Raw genomic sequence first — 20,328 nt, 5'->3', positions numbered from 1 at the left:
ATATAATATATTGCTGTGTTCCTCCCACCAGATTATGAGTTGGCATAGTACTTCATAAGGCAAAATACAGTGGCTTAATTAAAACTAAAAAGTTATTTGGGCATTGTAGTAGTTGAAACAGGATACATTTACCAGTCAGTGATATGTCATGACTCTCCAAGGACAGGTTAAAATATTTTGCCATCATTTCTTCTCGGATGGGTAGACTTGTAAAAGGTGAAGCTGTAAAAAAAAGCACTTGTGGTGACATATTATTATCAAGATTCAATGACTATCAAAAAGCTGGTTTGCAACAACTAAAATGTTATACTGTATAGTATTAATGGAAAATATTTTCAGGAAGCTCAAAGTAAGGAAGTCTCATATGTTTCACACATAGTTAAAAATACACTGGGCTATTAAACATGACTAAATTTCCAGTTTTTTTCTATGTCCATTTTTTACTGAAAAAATTCCTATTTACAACACATGGCTTTTTTTAAAAAAACTTTCATTTTCTTATCCTTCAATTTATAGTTTCTTTATAAAGGATAAATGAAGACATTGAGGATTTAGAACAGATGGGCATAAAAAAGACATGAAGAGGCAGAAAGAGGAGGAGGGAACAGAGGGACAGGGTGACCCTAACCAAGAACCTATGAAAGGCCCGGGAAGATCAAAGGAGCACGGACAGGTTTGTGCTGTTATATTTTCCAGCTCTGGTTACAGTTGGGTTTGTCCTTTATCAAAATGACTTTCAGTCTTTCTTTGTCACTTATCTCTTCTCTTGAAACCTTTTATTAAAGAAGAAGGTCTCCATTTCTTTGACTTCAGGGCACCAGACCTCACCTCCCATGAAAACTACCCCAACTCTATCAAATAAGTCCAAGAAGGAGAAAAAGCTTTTTATTGTAAAGTTGGCAACATTCTTTAAACTTTTTAATCAATTTAAGTTAAACCTGGGCCTTTTTTATCTACCTTTTTAATATTCAGCTCAGAAAGTTATTTCTAGCACAAGATTTCCAGTTGGTTCTTGTTCTTACAGGTATGAAAAATGTCATCAAAGTTAGTGATCACTTTGTTGCTTCAGCTTACACTCAGCTTTTACAATGTTGCCTAATAAAAAAACCTACCTGGAAGAACGTAGCTCTCCAGTCAGCTGCATTCCAAAGGATTGATCTAAAGCAGCTTTGGATGGTCGAATGCACTTTCCCATAAAATAATCCTTTACTGAATTAAACATCTAAATCATACCACCCTCTGACAGTATTTACATAGGAAAATATGCCCTGAGTTTCTCGCTGAGCTGTCAGGTATACAAACTATTTCCTCCAGCTCCACCTAATACTCATTCATTCTCATTCTCAATTTCTCTCTCTCTCTCTCTCTCTCTCTCTCTCTCTCTCTCTCTCTTTCTGTCTCCCTTCCATCACACACTCACACAAAGGCTACTAAGATTCTTTACCTAATGAAAAAAAAAAAATTTTCCCCTTCTTGGGCATAGCTCACTTAAGAGGCTGTATTAAAGAGAAAACAGCCCAGTAAGATCAAGGCACATGCTTTTCACCTCTGGATAGGAAGCCAGAAGACTGGGGATGGGAAGGAATGTGCCATTTTACTCTAACATCTGTTTTGTGAATCTTGCAAAACATAAGCTTTGATATCTTTGCTTCCTTGCTTATAGAAATCTCCTTTCTTGGCCGACCTACGCAGAACAGTGTGCAATCGTGAAGGTTTTCACCACTTTCTTTATTCCTGAAACAAGCCCATGATCTTTTTGAGATAGTCTGACATCATTTATTAGTAGTAGGATTATTCACACAAACAGTAACAATAAGTGACATAAGGTGAAAAAAATGCTATCATTCTTATTTTTCTCTCACTTAACTAGGTGAATATGTAAAGTACTGATACATGCACATGCTCGATGCTCGTGAGTATGAAGCTTAGTAAAACTCAGTCTTTACAGGGCTATATATAGTATCGGTTTAGGCCCACAATTTTTGCTTGAGAGCCAGTAAAATTTCAGAGAACCACCCATTCATAGTATTGACTATAACTAGCCTGTGTATTTTACAAGTTGACATGTGAGATCAGAGTATGAAGCCTTTGAGGTATTGTGGAGGTAGAACAGGGGTGGAGATAATGCCAAAGAGATGGGCTCTGAGGCTGGGGCTATTTCCCATCACGCATCTCAAGACCTTGATGGAAAAGCCCATTTAGGACTGGCATTAGAACAATGAGAGAAAAGTAGTCTAGGGTTGGCTTGGGCAAAATTTAAGCTTATAAAAGTTGAAGGAATAGGAGGAAATGGAAAAACCAAGCTTCCAGAATAGAGAAGTTCAGGTAGTTCCAGAATATACTGGCTGTTGTGACCACTTCCTATTGCCAGTTCATACAGTATAAAAAGAATCAGACATCCATAAACTGACCACCACCTGTACCCTAATTCCATGTCACCTCTAAAGCACTCATACTGATCAGGGTCCAGATTCCACTGTATAAGCCCCGAATGCAAAAAACACCATGTACACCCTCTGTGATTTCTGCCTTGGGAAAAGTTCCTTTAAGAGGTGATATACACACTGGAGTTTTGGAAAAGCAGGGTAGTGTACAGAAGGCATTAGAATAGGAAAAGTGACAAGTTCTTTGTTTAGCCAAGATTTTTTTCTTAAACAAGAAAGGTAAGAATGTAAATCTTATTGCTTTCAGTAGGAAGACAACTGGCAGGAGGCTGATTCAGCTGAAAATGTTGTTTAAAGGAAATTGGCAGGAGAGTCAGATGTGGTGTGAATACTTCCCTGCAAGGATAGGCTGAGTCACAAAAAGAAATACAAAATGGAGAGGCAAGAGCTTTATATCCTAATCGAAGTTCTGCCACTGACTCCTTACATGGGGTTTCATTTCATGGAGAATGAGGAGGCGGCTGGAGGGTGGGGGGACAGGGGTCAGAAAAGTTGTGGGATACTTACTGAGTAATGCTGTCAAAATCATAACATGCATTCCTCAAGTTATCATACTCACCTTTTTCTTAATCATTGCTGGAAATTTTCCACTAGGCATTTCTTTACAAGTAGTGGCAAAAATGCCACATAAAAGAGTAACATCTAACAGTTGTTCCAGAGATTAAAAGACTTGTTTTTCTCCCTCCACAAGGCAGACAGGGCATGAGAGTATTGCATCAAAGAGTTGAATAACATCCTAATTTTCACCTATTATTTGTTCAAGTGAAACAGCAAAATTATCTCTACTTAAATATCTTTCATACATTTAAAATAGACATTGCTAGAGAGTTATAATTTATGCTATTAACATTTTTAAATGAAATAAACATGCTACAGTCTCTACTTCAAATATTAAGGTAACATTTTCACATATTTAATTTGGAGCCTCATTTAATTGAGGTAACTTGGAAAGGGAAAAAAACAGGATAAAGAAAACTAGAAAACTGTATTGAGTTTTAAGATTTGTGCATTTTCTCTAAATCCCCCTCAAAATCTCTTTATTATAAAATCTTGTAAAGGTCTGGACTTCATTTAGAAAAAGTACAGAGAAAGCTATAATTAGGATAAATATCATTCTATCTCCCTCACATTTGAGACTACTATCAGTATGTATAATTATAATTATTTTAATAAATCTTAATTTTAGCATTCTCATACATAGCTTTATAAATGTGTAACTCAATTACAGAAACACTATACCCTAGGAATGGATACTATGTATTATTTATAAAACAGAGGTTTGGAACAGAATATATTTCCTCTTATATCACCAGGAGAAACCATGCCAAATTGTAAATGCCATTTAAGCCATGATATGGCTGAACGATAGCATTAAAATATCTAATTACCAATGCAGCTTAGAACAATGCATTTAGAGTTCTAATTTTGGGTTCTAGGTCTGTAGTTTTCCTATCATCTGTCCATTGCTACAGGTGGGGAAAAGAAGAGAAGGGGAATGGGTCTATGCTGATTCACAGATATTATACTCTGGAGTTTGTCAAGAAAGAAGGTTCAGCAAGAAAATAAATTCCTGATGGGGACATTTACAAGTTAGGTTTTCTAAGTATGGGACAGATAAGAGTCCAGACATGGAACTCATATTTTTGACATAGTATGAGAACCATTGGACAAGAAGGCCATTTTTAGGTTAGTAAAGAGAAAGAGAAGAATTAAACAGCCTAAGACGAGAGCAATGTATACTTTTACACAGCCTCAAAAAGTTACTTTTAAAACTTGATCATAGAGAAATATAAGTAAATTGATCTTTTCTTTAAAATATGATTATTGCAATAAAACATTTTTCAAGTGACACTGTTTTGAATACTTCCCTGAAAGGGACAGGCTGAGTCACAAAAAGAAATACAAAATGGAGAGGAAAGTTTTGTATCCTCTACATGGGTCATTATTAACAGTGACATTTGTGTCAAATAAAACTCTTTAAAAGATAAAAACCCAGAAGTTTGACTAGGATTTCTGCTCTTTCTAAAGACGGTTTCTCAAATATTTTACCCACTAGGTTATTCTTATATGAGACTTGGATTATGTTCAGTGGCTCCCAACTGGGTTTTTTTTTGCCCCCTAAAGGACATTTAGCAGTGTCTAGACAGAGACGTTCTGATTGTCACAACTTGGGGAGGTGACTAATTGGCATCTGGTAGATTGTATTTGTTTACTAGGGCTGCCATAACAAATTACCAAAAATACGGCATCTTAAAAACAACAGAAGTATATTCTCTTATAGTTCTGGAGGCTGGAACCTGAAGTCAAGGTGCAGAAACTTGCTCTGAAGGCGCTAGGGGAGAATCCTTCCCTGCCTCTTCCTGCGTCTACTGGTTGTGGGCAGTCCCTGTCTTCCTCAGCTTCTCTCTGCGTCACTCCAGTCTCTGGCTCCATCTTTACATCCATCTTCCTTCTGTGAGTGTCTGTGTCTCTGTGTCCCTGTATCCCAATCTCCCTTTCCTTTCTTTCATACAGATGATACTCACTGAATCAAGCATCTATCCTTCTCTAATATGACCTCATTTTAACTTGATTACATGTGCAGACTCTACTCTCAAGGTCACTTTCACAGGCACCAAAGGTGAGGACTTGAACCTATCTTTCAGGAGGGCATAACTCCCCTACTACATAGGTAGAGGCCAGGGAAGCTGCTAAGCATTCTGTGATGTCAGCCCCCCACAATGGCAAATTATCCAATCCAAAATGTCAACGATGCCAAGTTAAGAAACCCTGATTTCAAAGCAGGTACGTCTTCAATATTGAATCTTCAACATGATGATTTTTAATAATCTTCAAATGGCCCTGTAGCCCTGAGGCCCTCTTCTATATCGTTCAGGTGCAAATATTTTAAAGCATAGAACATCCTTCTTTGCCAATCACACCCTCCTGACTGCAGCCTGTTTTGAGGACCTGCCAGGAAGAGGCATCAAGTGCTACTGGAGGGAGCTTTGAAACACAAACCAGGCCACCCGTTACAGCTTTTAGCTAGCTCGGGCTCTTGGCTACATCGCAAAAGCACTCTGGGCTTCAAGATCAATCAAATGAGACATCTAAATTCCCTCTCAGGATCTCAGAACTATGTAATTATAAGGCTATAAAAAGAGATTCTATCTTGGGAGTAGGGATACATTAGTAATGATATATAACCACAGTAAATTTTAAAATGTCAGAAAAGATGTTATTTTCAATAAAAAAATAACACCATTTTAAAAGACAATCTCTATTATTTCTATACTAACAATGTATTGAGAAATTTTGTCATAGTCAGTAGTGACTCTGTTTTATTAGAAATTGAGTTTATTTTTTAATTAGACATTGTGAGACTTTTCTATGTCAATGTGTGTCCTAAGTTGTTTATTTCTAAGGTTCACCTTATATCATGAAATCTGTGAGGCCAGCTAGTCAATAGTAACTTCACAAGTCATAGTCTAGGATAAAGAGCCTGAACATTCACAAACTGTTCCTGTTTAAAGACAAATACTCCTTACTCCTTTGGAAAATGGTACCTACCTATATAAACTGATGACCATTTTTCAGCTATCCTTGTGTCTATGTTAAAGCAAACTTTCTCAAAAAGAGTTCGTATTCTTTTTGCTCCTTTTTAAACTAACAGAGAAGTTCCATGTACAGAATAAAGAAGTTTTCCTCTGAACCATCTGAGAATTAGTTGCTGACCTGATGATCCATTCCCCTCTAAAACATTACTATCTATTTCCTACAAAAAAGGATATACCCTCACATCAATACTGGGAAGTTGGCATTTACGCATTACCATCTCAACCCACATCTCATCTAAATTTCAAAAAGTTCTTACAACGTACTTTTTATTTTAGCACAAGTTTCAAGCTCAGAATCACATGTTGCCATTAACTGCCATGTCCCTCTATTCTCCTCCACTCTGGAACAGCTTTAGTCTCTCCTGACTTTTATGACTTTGACATTTATGAAAGCTCCGAGATAGTTATGTTGTAATATAAATTCATGAATTCATACTAATGTTGCCAACTGAAATCCAGCAACACACAGTTCATTCTAGTTTCCCCTTTTCTTTACTTCCTTCTTCTCTAAACCTGGATCCTACTATCCTTACTAGCTTTACTTATTTGACCCATCCCATCTTATGTAACTAAACCCTCGTTATTGCTGTCATTAGTGACCTGCTCAGGTCCAGTTTCTTGCAGTCTGCTCTCCAGCATGCTTTACCTCCACCCCAATAAGGATCAGGCACTACATGTCTGGCAGCCCCTGTGTAGAAGCCACTGTCACTCTTCTCAGCTGAGGCATGGTGCCAGGCTGCCTGTCTGCAGGAGCACCCACCTCACTGGGCTCTACTTGGGGCCACTCTCCTACCTGGATGCCATCCTACCCTGGCTCAGCCTCTAACTCCCTAATCTGGAACTCTGTCTCCCACCAACAATAGAGGATGCCTCCCTGCATTTCCCCACCTAATGGCTATATAGGACCCATTCCTAGAAGATTGAAAAGCAGAGGGGAAGTGGGGACAAAAGACCAGAAAGAGGAACAGCCAGTTGAACTAATTCTCAACAAATGTTTATGTAATGTCATTTTAAATGTGATGATGATTTAGAGTCAAAATTTTGATGCATCATCTACAACCCTATTAGAAAACTGATTTGTACTTATTGTGTTTCTTTTAACAGTTTAAATGCCTATGAGAGGTAAAAACTATAGACTAACACAACATTAGGCACATGTAGGTGCTCAAATAATATTTGTTCCAACAAAAATTTATTACTAGGCAGTTGCTGGGGCTGGGAGAGTGTCTCTAGAAAGGAAGGGGGTTGATCAAGGAAGCATATAAGCAATGTTTTGAAGAAATTAAAAATGACCATCTCAGACAACTCCCCTGGAAACATTTTCCAAAAGATAAATATGACACATTCACTCAATTTTTTCCATGTATGAGTAATGACAGTGATGTTTAAATATTCTCATTTATCTAATATTTTTCCTTTATAAGAGTATTTTACATTCTCATTTAAGTGAAACAGCCTGAAAGAGTTGAGGTAAGTCCCCATATCTAAGTTTTTCCTAAGACTCAAACTGTGTTGGCATGCCCTTCCACTCAAATCAAGCATTTAGATGCATACACTGTGCTCTCTGTCAATGGTCCAAACTTGCACAGTCATACCCAGTTATCTCAGAGCAACAACTGAATATTGTGTTTATGAAAACTGGTTTTGGAGTCAGACTGAACAATCCTAAATTTCCTGCTCTACTGCTTAACTAATCACATGTACTCAGGCAATTATTTAACCTCCCTAAGTTCTAATTTCCTCATCTGAAAGTGACAGATAAAAAAGCTAACCCACTGGGATATAAACTGCATAGTACAATGCCTGGTACATAGTTGTTATGAAGTAAACATGATAAATTATAACTTTTTATTATTAAAATTTGGCCCAATGTCTTCAGTATATAGAATATGTACTACCAACTAGTTCAAAGCACTTAGATTAAAAAAAGCCAGGAAATTTCACAATGGCCTTTAGGAAAGAGGAAACTAAATTTCAGAGATCAATATATAATTTATAAAATGAGATGAATTGCCTCAAAATTCTTAATTCTGCCTTAAAATAAGGTGCTAACTTCATGCCTTTTATATGGCACATTTTCCCATAATTTTGGCCTAAGTGGAGCTAAAAGGAAAGGACTTAACACATACACACACAAATACTTGCCATACATGTACACCATCCTATGTATTTACAACTTTGTTAATGTACTCCACTTTCATTTGTTTCCTACCTTTCTTCTCTTTCAAAGTCTTCCCTGCATGTCAAACTTAAACCTGATACCCTGATGCCAGCAGTATAAATCCCTACCTAATAGAGCACTCTTTAAGCCATATCATTTCAAGCAGTGGTTTTCAACCTGCTTAGGATCACCTGATTAAAATCACACAGGAGCTTTCAAAAGCTTTCTATGTGCGGGGGTAATCTCAGGTCAATTGAATCAGAACTTTGGAGGGCAGGATCCAGGTATCAGTACTTTTAAAGCTTCCTGGCAATTCTAATAAAGGCAAGAACCAATGTTCTTGAACTAACCCAAAAGGCACTGGTCCTCAGAACTGCAGTATTTTAAGGTGAATGATGCGTGAATCTGAGATAACCCCAGAGGGAAAAACATCCTTGACCATTCCCTGCAGGTGGCAGGAATGAGAAAAAAGTATGTGGCTAGGACGTGGGGCAAGGAAATTTAGAAACTGAAGCAACTCAAATGTTTTGTCCAAGTTATTAAAAACTAGGCCTTTAAAAGGACATTCACTAAAAAATGAATAAACTGGTCTTCTGATTATGTTTCCATCTTCATTATACATTACAAAAAATCTACATGCTATAAGCTCATAAAAATGAATTCCTATGAAAAGCTGAAAACCTTTTTCATATAGAATAGTATCATGTGTAGAATAGCCTTTTTTTACTTACTGATGGGCAGTATTTGCACCGTACTGGGAGGCAGTACTCGAGGGGTGGTCTAGTTTTCCTATTAGCTGCTAACACTTTGAAATTTATAACACAGTAACTTGCGTAGAGAGTAGGTTGGATCGAATACTTAAAACATAAAAAGTAGTTATAAACAGGTGAAGCTAAAATGGCATATTTGGCATTGGTTTTGGTAATGATTTGCACATAAATCCCTCTTTCAAAGTCACAAGCAAAACACCACCACCACAATTAAGGCTTGGTCTCCAAGCCCCTGGTGTCAAGGACACTCACGTGCAGCCTGAGCTGTGGGGCTCTGGCTGGTTGGTTGGGTTTGTTATTCCAGGTCAGCTCTAAAGAGCGTCCTCAAAGCCAACCCACCTCTAGGAAGAGAGGGGGTGGTATTTAAACCTTTCTGTCGTTTCAAGTGAAGGGAGCTGGCCTTGGGGCATGTGGCTTTCAGAATCCTGCCACGTGAGGCCGAGGTGCAACCGCTGCCCCGCTCCGCACCCTCACGCCCTGCAGCCCTCTTCCTGGGCACACCCAGACCCTGCCCTACTCCCCGACTCCCGGGCGCTGCCCCTTCCAGATTCACGCCCTGGAACCGGGACCCCACCCCAAGCCGCCCCGGTCCCCTCTCCCGCCTCAGGTAACCTACGCGCTGCCCCTGGAGGGAGGCGCCGCCGCTCCCCACCCGCGGTCGCCCGCAGCCTCGCGCCCCTCCGCACGCCCGGCCTCCGCCCGCGGAGACCGGACCCTCCCCGCGCGCCCTGCGGCCCCTGCGGCCATCACACCTGGCGGGTGGCTGTCCGCCAAGCCCGGGCGCGCCGCGGCGAGGAGGCCCAGGAGGAGCAGCGGCGGCGGCGCCCGGAGCACCGGCAGGCCCTGGAGGGGGCGCATGGCGCCGGCCCGTCAGCCTCGGTCCTCGCGCACCGCCGTCGGCGCCCACAGTCCCTGCGCACACTCGCAGGTGGCCCGGCGCCCACTGCCGCGCCGGAGGCAGGACACGCGAGACCAGGCGGAGTGGGAGGGGCCCGGCCGCCCTGCCCTCCTCCCCCGAGACGCTCTCAGCGCGCCCGAGGCCGGCCCAGCACTGCGCTGGGCCCGCCATTAATTATGCAGCACGCTGCCCGCTGCCCGCTGCCGGCGCGCCCGGGGGTGCGGCGGCCACCTCCGCCCCAAGCCTCCCTTCCGCCCTCCTGGCCCTCGCAGGCCTGGAGGGGGGGCTTGCTAGCCACGCCGGGCAGGTGCTGCCTTGCGTATCTTCTGGGGGAGAAATTGAAACTATATATATAATATGTATTTCTGTATACATATAGAAAGAAAAGTCTACAAAGTACTCTTTGCAGCTCATCTGAAGCAGGGTTACTTATTTACTTCGATGGGACAGATAAGAGGATGAAAAGCACGTTTCTGTTGCTCTCGGACATCCCTGGGTTATTATTAAGGAGACTAGTTTGAGCTGGTGGAAGGCGTTCTCTGGCTACCCTGGATCCTAGACTGAGCTTCCTTTGCTCTGCAGACGGATCGCGCACACCCTCCCCCACAGTCTCTGGAGGCTTAACCGGTTCTCCCCAGATTAAATTTCAAAGTCCCTAAGCCCCACAGCGTGTCTGTTTTTGTTTTCCTTTTGTTTGCTTAGCCTAACAGTTTTTTAAGGGGCTACGAAGAGCTCGGAAAACAGAAACTACCCAAAGCACATACTGTGTAACCTGCGCAATCTTGTTGACTTTCATCAAAGTGGACCGCTTCTCAAGATAATGCTGTCCCTTTCCCAGCAAAACTGTGGCTTGAAATTTTCAGTGCCCCTGACCAAACAAATAAATCAACTAAAAGCTACTGCTTTATCGAAGAGGAGAGGAGACATCCACATAATACTATAAAAAAGTAGTAAGATCTGATGATTGTCCAGGATGTTATAACACATTAAAAGATTTTTCAAATTACTTTTCATGAGTTTTGTTCCAATTCCTTTTGTTTTTTGAATGTCAGATTTGATATTCAAAACCCAAAACATGTGAGTGTCAAACAAAAAAAGAAGATTGAAAGAAAAGGTTAGATTCAGTTTTTGAAAAGTGCTAAACAAGCTTTGCTCCCTTCAGGCAGGAATGGTACATTTTAATTGGTATGTATTACAAAAATATTCCTGCTTTGGTTTAACATCATACAGGCAAAACTCTGAGGGAAAATGTAGATTATTTAAATAGGTGTTGAGAGAATATGAGTAATACAGTCCACAAAGTATGTTAATACCTAACTAATATTAAAAATCTACCAAGTATCATAGCACTTGTGTTCAAAAACACGATGCATGTACTGCAAGGAGTGTGCACACACATACACACATTAATCTAGAGAGCTATGTATTTATGAACTACAAATCTAAGGAGAGCCTCTTCTCAGTCAGAAAATTATGGTTATAATGATTAAGCCTTTCTGAGCAAAGCCTCTTGAGACACCCTGATGGGCTAAACATTTTACATCATGACCCTCTTAGGACTTCACCAGATTTGCTAGACCCAAATTGCCTAGTCAGTGGTTACTAAATCACACTCCTCTCTTGCTGACCTGTATCCTGTCTCAGAACTACAAACATTTCCCTATACCCTTAGAGAGTGTTAACAGTAAGGACTTCTCAAAACAACCTGAACCCTGACTGACCTTCCCCAGTTCTATAAAATCCTTAAGCTCACATTGCCCATACTTCAATTGAGCTGACCTCACTTAAAGAAATATTATCTTCTCAGATGGATCAGTGTGTTTATGAACAGGAAAAAGTTACTTGCCCGAGTTTAGGTTAATTCCCACTGGTTGCTTTTGTTGTTAAAGCAAAATAAACTGAGGAAGAAATATAATTCTGCTTTTAGCTAAACATTTGTAAAGTCTTTTCCCCACTGGACTTTTTTATATTTATATATTTAATATTTTTAGACATCCCCATTTCCACTTCATTTTTTCAAATGTTCCATATACTTTAAAACTAGTTTATATACTACCTTCCCTGTATATTTTTTTTCTGATCTTTCTAGCCAAAACTAACCTTTCCCTCCATGGTGAATTAAATATGGCCACAAATGCTTTGACACTGTCCTCATAATGACATATGCTGAGAGGGAACAAAGGTCCTATGTTTCTCCTCCTTGAGCTGGGTGGTCTCTGTGCACTCCTCTGACCTATTAAGTATTGCTGAAATAACACTGTATGAGTTTCCAGATCCAAACCACAGGAGCATCCATTTCCTTCTCCTTGTTCTCACAAGACAGCTGTCAGGAAAGAAGTATGACTACCTGACATCTCCATGCTGTGAGAAGCCCGCCCCTCGTGGAGGGCCCAAATGATGAGATGTCATGTGAAAGAGAGGGGCTAAGAAGCAGCAAGCTGCTGGATTTGTGAGGGACACTTCTTAGAGCCTGCAGACAAGGCTAGCCCCCAGCTGAGTCCTACTCCGTGATCCCAGGTGGTGCTCCTTGGAGCTGAACAATTGCCCAGCTGAGCCCTGCCTGAACTCCTGGCCCACTAAATTTTAGGGTAGCTGTGTCAACACAATATATCATCCAAGCACACTCTCCTGAACTCCCTAGGATTCATTTAATCATTAATAATTTACAACCTTGTAACTTTACCTTCATTGTTGGCCTCAACCATTTAAATATTTTATTGGTATTTAATTTGTTGTGTGATTGTGTCTTCTTTCCTAACTACAATTCCTTTCAGGATCTGAAAATAGTTCTGTGTTTCTACTTCCTTCAATATCTTAAAAAAACAAAGAAGAATACTATAGTGTGCTCTGCTTTTTACTTGTTAGAGAATCAGTGTAGGGAAAACATTGATTTTTTTCTTTTTCTAAAACTTATTTGTAAAGTAATGCAATCAAGTCTTAATTTTTTTCATTTAGGATATAAGTGACCATTGAGTGAAAAGTATGTGACAGGGTCCTGGGAAGGTGTGAAAAATGAAAATGGGAGTGTGGATGTGTGTTACCTCTTCCTGAAAATAATATTTAATTTAAAATAATTTTTATTGGAGAAAAATATTGTATCAGACAATTATATATAAAGTACTAAAAATAAAGGTCGGAATTTGCTACTGATCATTAGTAGAAAACAAATAAATAAAAGAAGCAAACATACAAATAGGAGTCATGAGATATGGTAGGCAAACTTCTGTGGTGGCCCCCGAGTCCTGCCCCGGGGTCACATGCCCTGGCTCCCCTTGAATGGGGGCAGGCTTGTGAAGACGATGGGGAAATCACTATCGTGATTAGATTACATTTGTAAAGACTCCCTTCATCAGGCTGGAGGGAGCCTTGCCTAGTGAGAGAGATGCCCTCAGGCTTATCTGATCCAGGCAAACTGCCACAGCGTGGACTGACGGCCGACAGCAGCAGACTCCAGGAGCAGAGCCAGTCAGTCCTTCAACCCCAGCGATTTGAGTTCTGCCAACAACCAATGAGCCTGGTAGAGGCCCAAAGCCCGAGGTGAGAGCACAGCCCCAGCAGCACCTGGAGCTTGGCCTGGTGCAGTCCTCGATGGATGGCCGACCCAAACTGCTGACCCCTGGAAGCTGTGAGATCATAAATTTGCATTAAAGCACTAAATTTGTTGTAATTTGTTATGCAGCAGTAGAAAATTAATATAGGGCAGGCCATCAGCTATGTTTCCAGTTATATTGTAAGAAAATGATTCTATACTTCAACAAGGTCAGAGGCAGATGAAAAGAAAAAGAAGTAATCATCTCTGGGTATTAAGAATGGATGAAAAGTTCCAGAGCTACTTGGAAGGTTGTATCATCTCTAAATTGGAAGCTATACCAACTAATGGTCATTTGCTCTCCTCTGGAGGAAGAAAATACACATACACACACATGTATGTCGATATGTGTACATTATATGTATATATATGTGTGTATATGTGTATATGTGTGTTACATATATATATACAAGATATATGAAACACTGAATTATTTAAGAATGTTAAGAGACCCTTTGATCTCAAGGACAGAAGTCCACTACCACACCCCAGAGACTATAAATCAGATTGATCAAACCAATGAGCATAATCTCATTCCCCTTAGCCATGGTGTGTCTAAAGCGGAGCATAGCTAATGAGATAAAATGGAATCTGCTGTGGACGGCCTCTCATCAAAAACAGAAAAAGCCAAAACAGAAAACTTTTTCCCCATCCTTTTGACTCCTTCTTCCTTCCTTGAACACAGCCATGATGCCAGGAGCACTGGTGGCCACTTTGTGATCATGTGGTGACCAGCCAACTTTTCAAACTTTTCCAGCCAACTCTGACCAGCAGAGAAGAAATAGAAAAGAACCTGAGTTTTGGGTAAGAGCAGCTGAACACATTCCTGTCCATTCCAGGACTTCTGTGGCTTGCCTTAGTTTAAATAAAAAGCCTTACACTGTGCCATGGAACTCCCATTCGGTCTACACACAGTATTCTCCTCTACCTCCTAGCTTTAATGAATCACCTTTGCTGTTACAATAATATCCAGTATCTAAGGCTTTTCATGATATGGTCCTCAAATAAGTCTTTAACTTTCAACATCTCCCTCCATCCAAACTCTACTCATCCTGGAATACTTGGAGCTCCCCCAAAGTCGGTTGCGTGTTTCATTGACTTTACCTATGATTATTTTCTTTTTTTTCTCCTTCCTTTTCTTTTGTTTTTTTTTTGTTTTGGTTTCTGTTTTAATGTTTGGAATAGCGTTGCCTATAGCTATGCTGTCTAATTCTTGCTTCACTTTCTGTGTGCCCTTTTTTCCAGAATATTCTCTTTCATTATCCTCTTCTAAGGATAATGAAAATCATTATCCTCTTTCCAGCTCCCACAGACAGCATCTTGTGTATACCCTATCCTAGCTCTTAAGGCTTTATGCTGTAATTATCTGCTTTATTTCTGTCACCTGGCTCCCTAAATGCTGAAACAGCGTCTAACCTTTGTGCTGTGTGTGCCACGGGATCCCACACAGAGCTGCTGCAGAGTTGAAGGAGAGAATGAAACTACAAAGCTACAAACTGATACTCTTTGAAAAATAATTACCTCCTGGAGTGTCCCCACATCCCCTCTGACCCAGACTCCCTCCCCAGAGATGTCAGTTGCTGCCTTCTACCAGGGATATTCCAAATCTATACATGTTTCTGTATGCCTATGCCTTTTCACACATATGGTGGCATCCTGTGCTCACTGTACCACCCCAGACTTTTCTACTTTAATGATGTCTACTTCCGCCATAGGAAGTTTCTTTCATACATGCTCCAGGGAACTTTCCCTTTTAACCAACTAAATATTATTCCCTTCTGTGGATGATCAACAATGTATTTAACAGGTCTCGTTGTCTGTATTTATATTGCTTTGATCCTTTCTATTCACAAACAATTCAAGAACTAATGTCATTGTACATTTCTTTAGTTCTTCATGCAAGAATATATATGTAGAATATAATTGTGGAAATAATACTTCTTTATCAAAAGATACTTGTTTTAAACTTTGATAGATATTGCCACATTATTTTCCTTCAAAATTGTATTTGTTTATATTCTCATCAACAATGAGAGGGCCTGTTACCCTCGACCAATGCTGGCAAATCAAAATTTTGATCTTCGTCCATCTAACAGTTGAAAAACAGCATACGTTTACAGTTAATCTGTATTTCTTTTATTATGAGTGTGGGTGATCACTTTTTATATGTTAAAATGTGATGTACAAATGTTGTTGCCAACACAAAATCCAGTCTGGCTAGTTAAACCAGAAAAATAATCTCTTAAAGGTTAGCAAGTTCTAATGTTAGTTCCTACGTACCAAAAAAAAGAAAATTTGGAAGTGAAAGAGGGTTCCACTTTGTTGTTTGGGAGAGGTGCTTTGTACTCTGATAGAAGTAGTGAGTCTCAGTTTTGTAGGATTATGTGTGAGCCTATTTAAGATTGAAAATGAGAAAGCAGAAAAGTTGTGAGATCTGTCCCCACTGTTCCTGAGAATTCTGCACCAAGTTGCAGTATCTCCACCATTCCACACACACAAAAAAAGTTTTTTAGGTACTACTTAGGATTGTTGAAGAAACAGACTCACAGACAAATTTTCAGGAACGCTCTAAGTCATGAAGTAAACTAGCCTGGTATGGGTACCACCTTCTCCATCCAACGTGAAACGCCAGGGCCTCTGCCCGGCACCCACTACTGCCTCTGTACCACCCGTGTGTCAGGAACTTGCCCTGGCAATGCTTGCTGCCACCTGTACCAGCCACATGGGGGCACTGCTGTGCTCATCTCCAGAGGAGGCTCACTCACCTGGGTGTCAGAGACTAGGGCACATGCCTGAGTGCTGGCTCCAAGACAAGCTGAATATGTGAGTTCTGACTACATTGGGGATTCATAATGTGAAAATTACCCCAAATATAGAGGGGTTTTCAAAATGTGACAATAAACCCTGAATTGTCAAGTATCCACACCAGTCCTCCCCACTACTGACAGGCAACCTTTCTTTGTTCTTTGAAACAAAAGCAGGGCTCCCCCAACTTAATACACCTTCTACTTCTTCAAATGCAGAAAAAAACAACCCTAGAAAGAGGCATGTCTCATTAGAAGGGGAGGTCGGGTCCCCTGTCTTGTACAGATGCATTCTAAGTCCTTAGGACAGGAGCCAACAGTATGTTCATTTTCCATGTGTATTTGTAAAATTTTCTAAAATAAGCATTTTAACTGAAAGTACTTACATACCCAGTGCTATGACTCATCCAGCACTGTGACTGAGTCCACTCTCCAGGTACCCGGACATAAAGTGAAGGGTCAAAGACCAGGTCCTGATACCCTATTGTCATGTGGCTCCAGAGTAAATTGACAGGGACAGAAAAGGTTGACTTTGCCAGATCAAAGGTGTCATGGACTGAATTGCATCCCCTCAAATCGATATGTTGAAGGTCTAACACCCAGTACCTTAGAATGTGACTTTATTTGGACATAGGCCTTTAAAGGAGTGATCAAATTAAATGGGGTCATATAGTATGCCCAGAATCTAATACAACTAAGCTTGTACCTGATCCAATTTAGTGTCGTTCTAAAAAGAGGAAGAGCCCCTAGGGATGTGCACTGCAGAGGAAAGGCCTGTGAGGACATGGAGAGGAGGTGGCCATTCACAGGCCAAGGAGAGAGGCTACAGAAGAATCCAAACCTGCCTCGGTCAATTGTTACTATTTAGTTTTGGTAATAACTTTCCCCATTACGTTTTTAGTCTTGTGATTAAAATTATTACCCCCAAATTGTTGCATAGTCAAATTACCAGTCTTTAAAAAAAATGGCTTCTGTTTTTGTCATAGCTGGGAAAGCCTTTATTGTTTTAAGAAAAAAAAATAAAGGTATTCTCTGTTTGCTTCTAGTATTTTTGGCTTTCTCTTTTTATATTTGAAATTTACATTAATGTAAATGTAAATGTATGTGTGTATGTAATTTTGTGTTACTAATTATAACTCATCTTCCTGTCATATTCAATCTTTTATTTCAAAATTTCATGTTGTTTCTGCATTTTTGGCAACAAACTCATCCAGTCATTTAAATGAATTATTCATTTATTACTTGTTTAATATTCCTGACTGTTTCTCATATTTCAAGCTACCTCAAGGAAGTGTCTAATCAAAACCATGGGGAGGAGTGGCTAACCAAACACATGAATGGGAAGGGAAAATTAAACAATCTGAATATGCCCAATAATCAGAATATATGCCTGATGGACTTACCGCTGGACTGAATCTCAAGAGATCCAGCTCATGTTCATGTTTTAAAGATGAAGCACTTTACAGAAGGCAAAATCGAAGATATCAAAGCCCTGATCCCTAAAATTTTAACTCAGCCTTTATAATAGGGGTAGTGGTATGGTGGCAAGGGAAGCATTTTCTGCTATAAGTTATTTAAAAGTCTTAATTTTTAACCAAATGTTTGACTTTATACAGAATATCTTATCTCAAAACATTTTAATTGTTCTCTTAAACTTTTTAAAAATAAGATTTAAAAGTTAAATGAAACTAGATATTTGTCCCTTTGTCCTGATGTACTCATTTCTCTTTCATTAAACTTTGGCAGAGAAAACATACTCTATCTTAGTTTTTACAGACTGTTAGGTGCTGTATAAATGTCTTTTTGAAGATGTGGCAAATAAATAAACAGTAGCTGTCTTGGCTTCTGATACAAAGCAGCTTTGTATTCATTCTGGAAGATTAATGGGTGTTAAAGAAAATGTTTTGTTAATACATTTAGGTATTGTTAGTTAAGAAGTTTTGACAAAGAGGGAAAGGCAGACGGTTTAGTATCCCTCAATGAGGAAAATTAGTTAAAATGCAGATGTTATAAAAAGAGAAACCTCTGTGGATAAGAGTCTTGCATATTCACAGTGGTTAAGAAGATATTTGGAGGCAGCAGTTTTGAGACCAGTGCTACCAGTTGATCTTTTTGTAAACTTGGGAATAATCATGTCCCCACTTCAAGCTTCAATTTTATTTCCTATAAAATAGAGAAATAATACATGACTGTTAATGTTGTAAAGATTAAAATAAAAGTTGCTGCAATATTGCAAACTATCAGCAAGATAGGTGGATATATGCTGTAGGGACTTTTGCTATTATTACTATTAGGATTGTTATAGATTACAGGAAAATAATATTTTTTTCTTGAGGTAGTTTTGTGCAAAATGTATTGATTTAGAGCTGTACCCTGTGTGCCAGAGTTCAGACGTAGTACTACCAAGTCACTCTAATGGTTTAAGGAACGGGTTTTACTTGTAAAACTTATAAGCTATGTGATCACCAAAAAGAAAGGCACAGGTCCCCAGCACCTCTTCTTAACACACAACGAGATATGCTAGGGCCAGGTGCTCTACTGGACACATAATTTGGGTTTATTTTCTGGAAAGGGCCCTACTGCATTGTTGACACACAGCAACCTTTTTGGTGGAGAGGTAAGAGGGCTTACCTACAGGCAGTCCAGATTTGGATGGCCAGCCACATTCAAGGGTGGCAGAGAAAAACTGACTGCCAGCACGCTGTGACTCTGGTACCCATGGAAAGCTAGATGGAGACATAACCACTTTTGAGGGGTGGAGGAAGGACGGTGAAAGGTGGTTCTGGGATACAGAATGTTGTGTGAAGTCCAGTTTAGAAACAGATCCCTAGATCTCCATCTGAATTGTATGAGGTTGAGCAAATGTTCCTTCCCACCTTCAGAGAAAACTGGAGAGGGTAAAACTGAGGGTCCTTGGTCTTGGATCCGCAGATTTGAGGGTGTGGGTATGTAGGACTGATACATAATGTGTGGACCCAGAGCAAAATTAAAATGCAGGCCCATTGTTCAAAAATTACTAATATCACGATGACTACAGTAGAGAATTAGACTACATGTGGGGCCCTTCTCAGGAGTCAGTGTGACTGTCCAAGTTGGTTCTGCCCAACAGAACTGGCCACATGAGCACTTTACTTAAAATAAGAATATCTGTGTCCATACACATAATGAATAGTGAATGCTGAGAACACCTTACTAATGAGCTGTTGCAGTTGGTCTCCAGATAGGAGATTGAAATAATATTTTCAGGTGTCTATACCAGCCCAAGGTACTCCCAGAACATATTAAGATAATCTTCAAGTGAAGCTCAAAGTCAAAGGAGTCTTGTGCATTCTTAGAGAGATTAAAAGCTTTTAATCCCTACAATCTTAAATAAGAATAAATAACTAAAGATCACTGAACACCCAAGGAAATGATTTAATATGGAAAGAGAAACCAAAACAGAAGAAACATGTTTATAAGTAAAAAATCTACAGAAAGAAGAAATTTCAATAGGAAATCATCATTAAAAATCCTCAGATTGTATTACATCCACAAAAAAAGAACAAGCTGGTAGTTACAACATGGAGGGAGGGGCTGGGGCAGATATGTGAGGAGGTTGAGGGGGATAAAGGGGCACAAAAATTCTCAAACGTAATGTAAGTGGGTCACGGGGATAGAGTACAGCATAGACAATATAGACAGTGGTTCTGTAACATCTTCCTATCTTGACAGATGCTAAGTGCACTAGAGGAGGTGAGGATTTACTGATATGGGTAACTGTTAAATTACTGTGTTGTATACTTGAAACCAACATAAGACTGTATATCAATTTAAAAAATAAAAACTAATAAAAAATATGAAGGGTGAAATACAAAAACAAAATCAAAAACTCTATTAGGAAAAGGAATATTTAGAAAGAAAAAGGAGACCAGATTTTAAAAATATGACAGAAAACATGAAAAAGTTTTGTTAAAATAAAGTTGGGAAAAATCTCACAAAAGTAGAGTAGAAAGACAGAGAGATAGCTGATAGCTTTAAGAAGAGAAAAAAGATATTAAATGATTACTCAGGGGCCCCACACCCAAAT

The 20,328-nt window shown here is 39.7% G+C and overlaps 1 protein-coding gene across 4 annotated transcripts in view; it reads right to left on the bottom strand.

The window, feature by feature from the left end:
- Window positions 1–10,026, bottom strand: part of EMB (embigin) — a 44,057-nt gene extending 34,031 nt beyond the window's left edge. Inside the window, exons 1-2 of one of the 4 annotated variants that reach the window (XM_037022041.2) lie at window positions 9,724–10,026; window positions 133–222 (exon numbers count right to left, since the gene is read on the bottom strand). In XM_037022041.2, coding sequence (XP_036877936.2) covers window positions 133–222; window positions 9,724–9,829 — 196 coding nt within the window. In that variant the 5' untranslated portion in view covers window positions 9,830–10,026. Of the gene's footprint in view, window positions 1–132; window positions 223–3,003; window positions 3,135–9,723 lie in introns of those variants that run through there. The other 3 variants (XM_037022043.2, XM_037022042.2, XM_073236410.1) reach the window with 3 other exon arrangements.
- Between the last annotated feature and the right edge of the window lie 10,302 nt (window positions 10,027–20,328).

This window comes from Manis javanica, chromosome 1 (genome assembly GCF_040802235.1).
Source record: "Manis javanica isolate MJ-LG chromosome 1, MJ_LKY, whole genome shotgun sequence".
In the NCBI taxonomy this organism is placed as follows: domain Eukaryota; kingdom Metazoa; phylum Chordata; class Mammalia; order Pholidota; family Manidae; genus Manis; species Manis javanica.
Note: the sequence above shows the minus strand (reverse complement) of the source record. Positions and strands in the feature narration are given on the sequence as shown.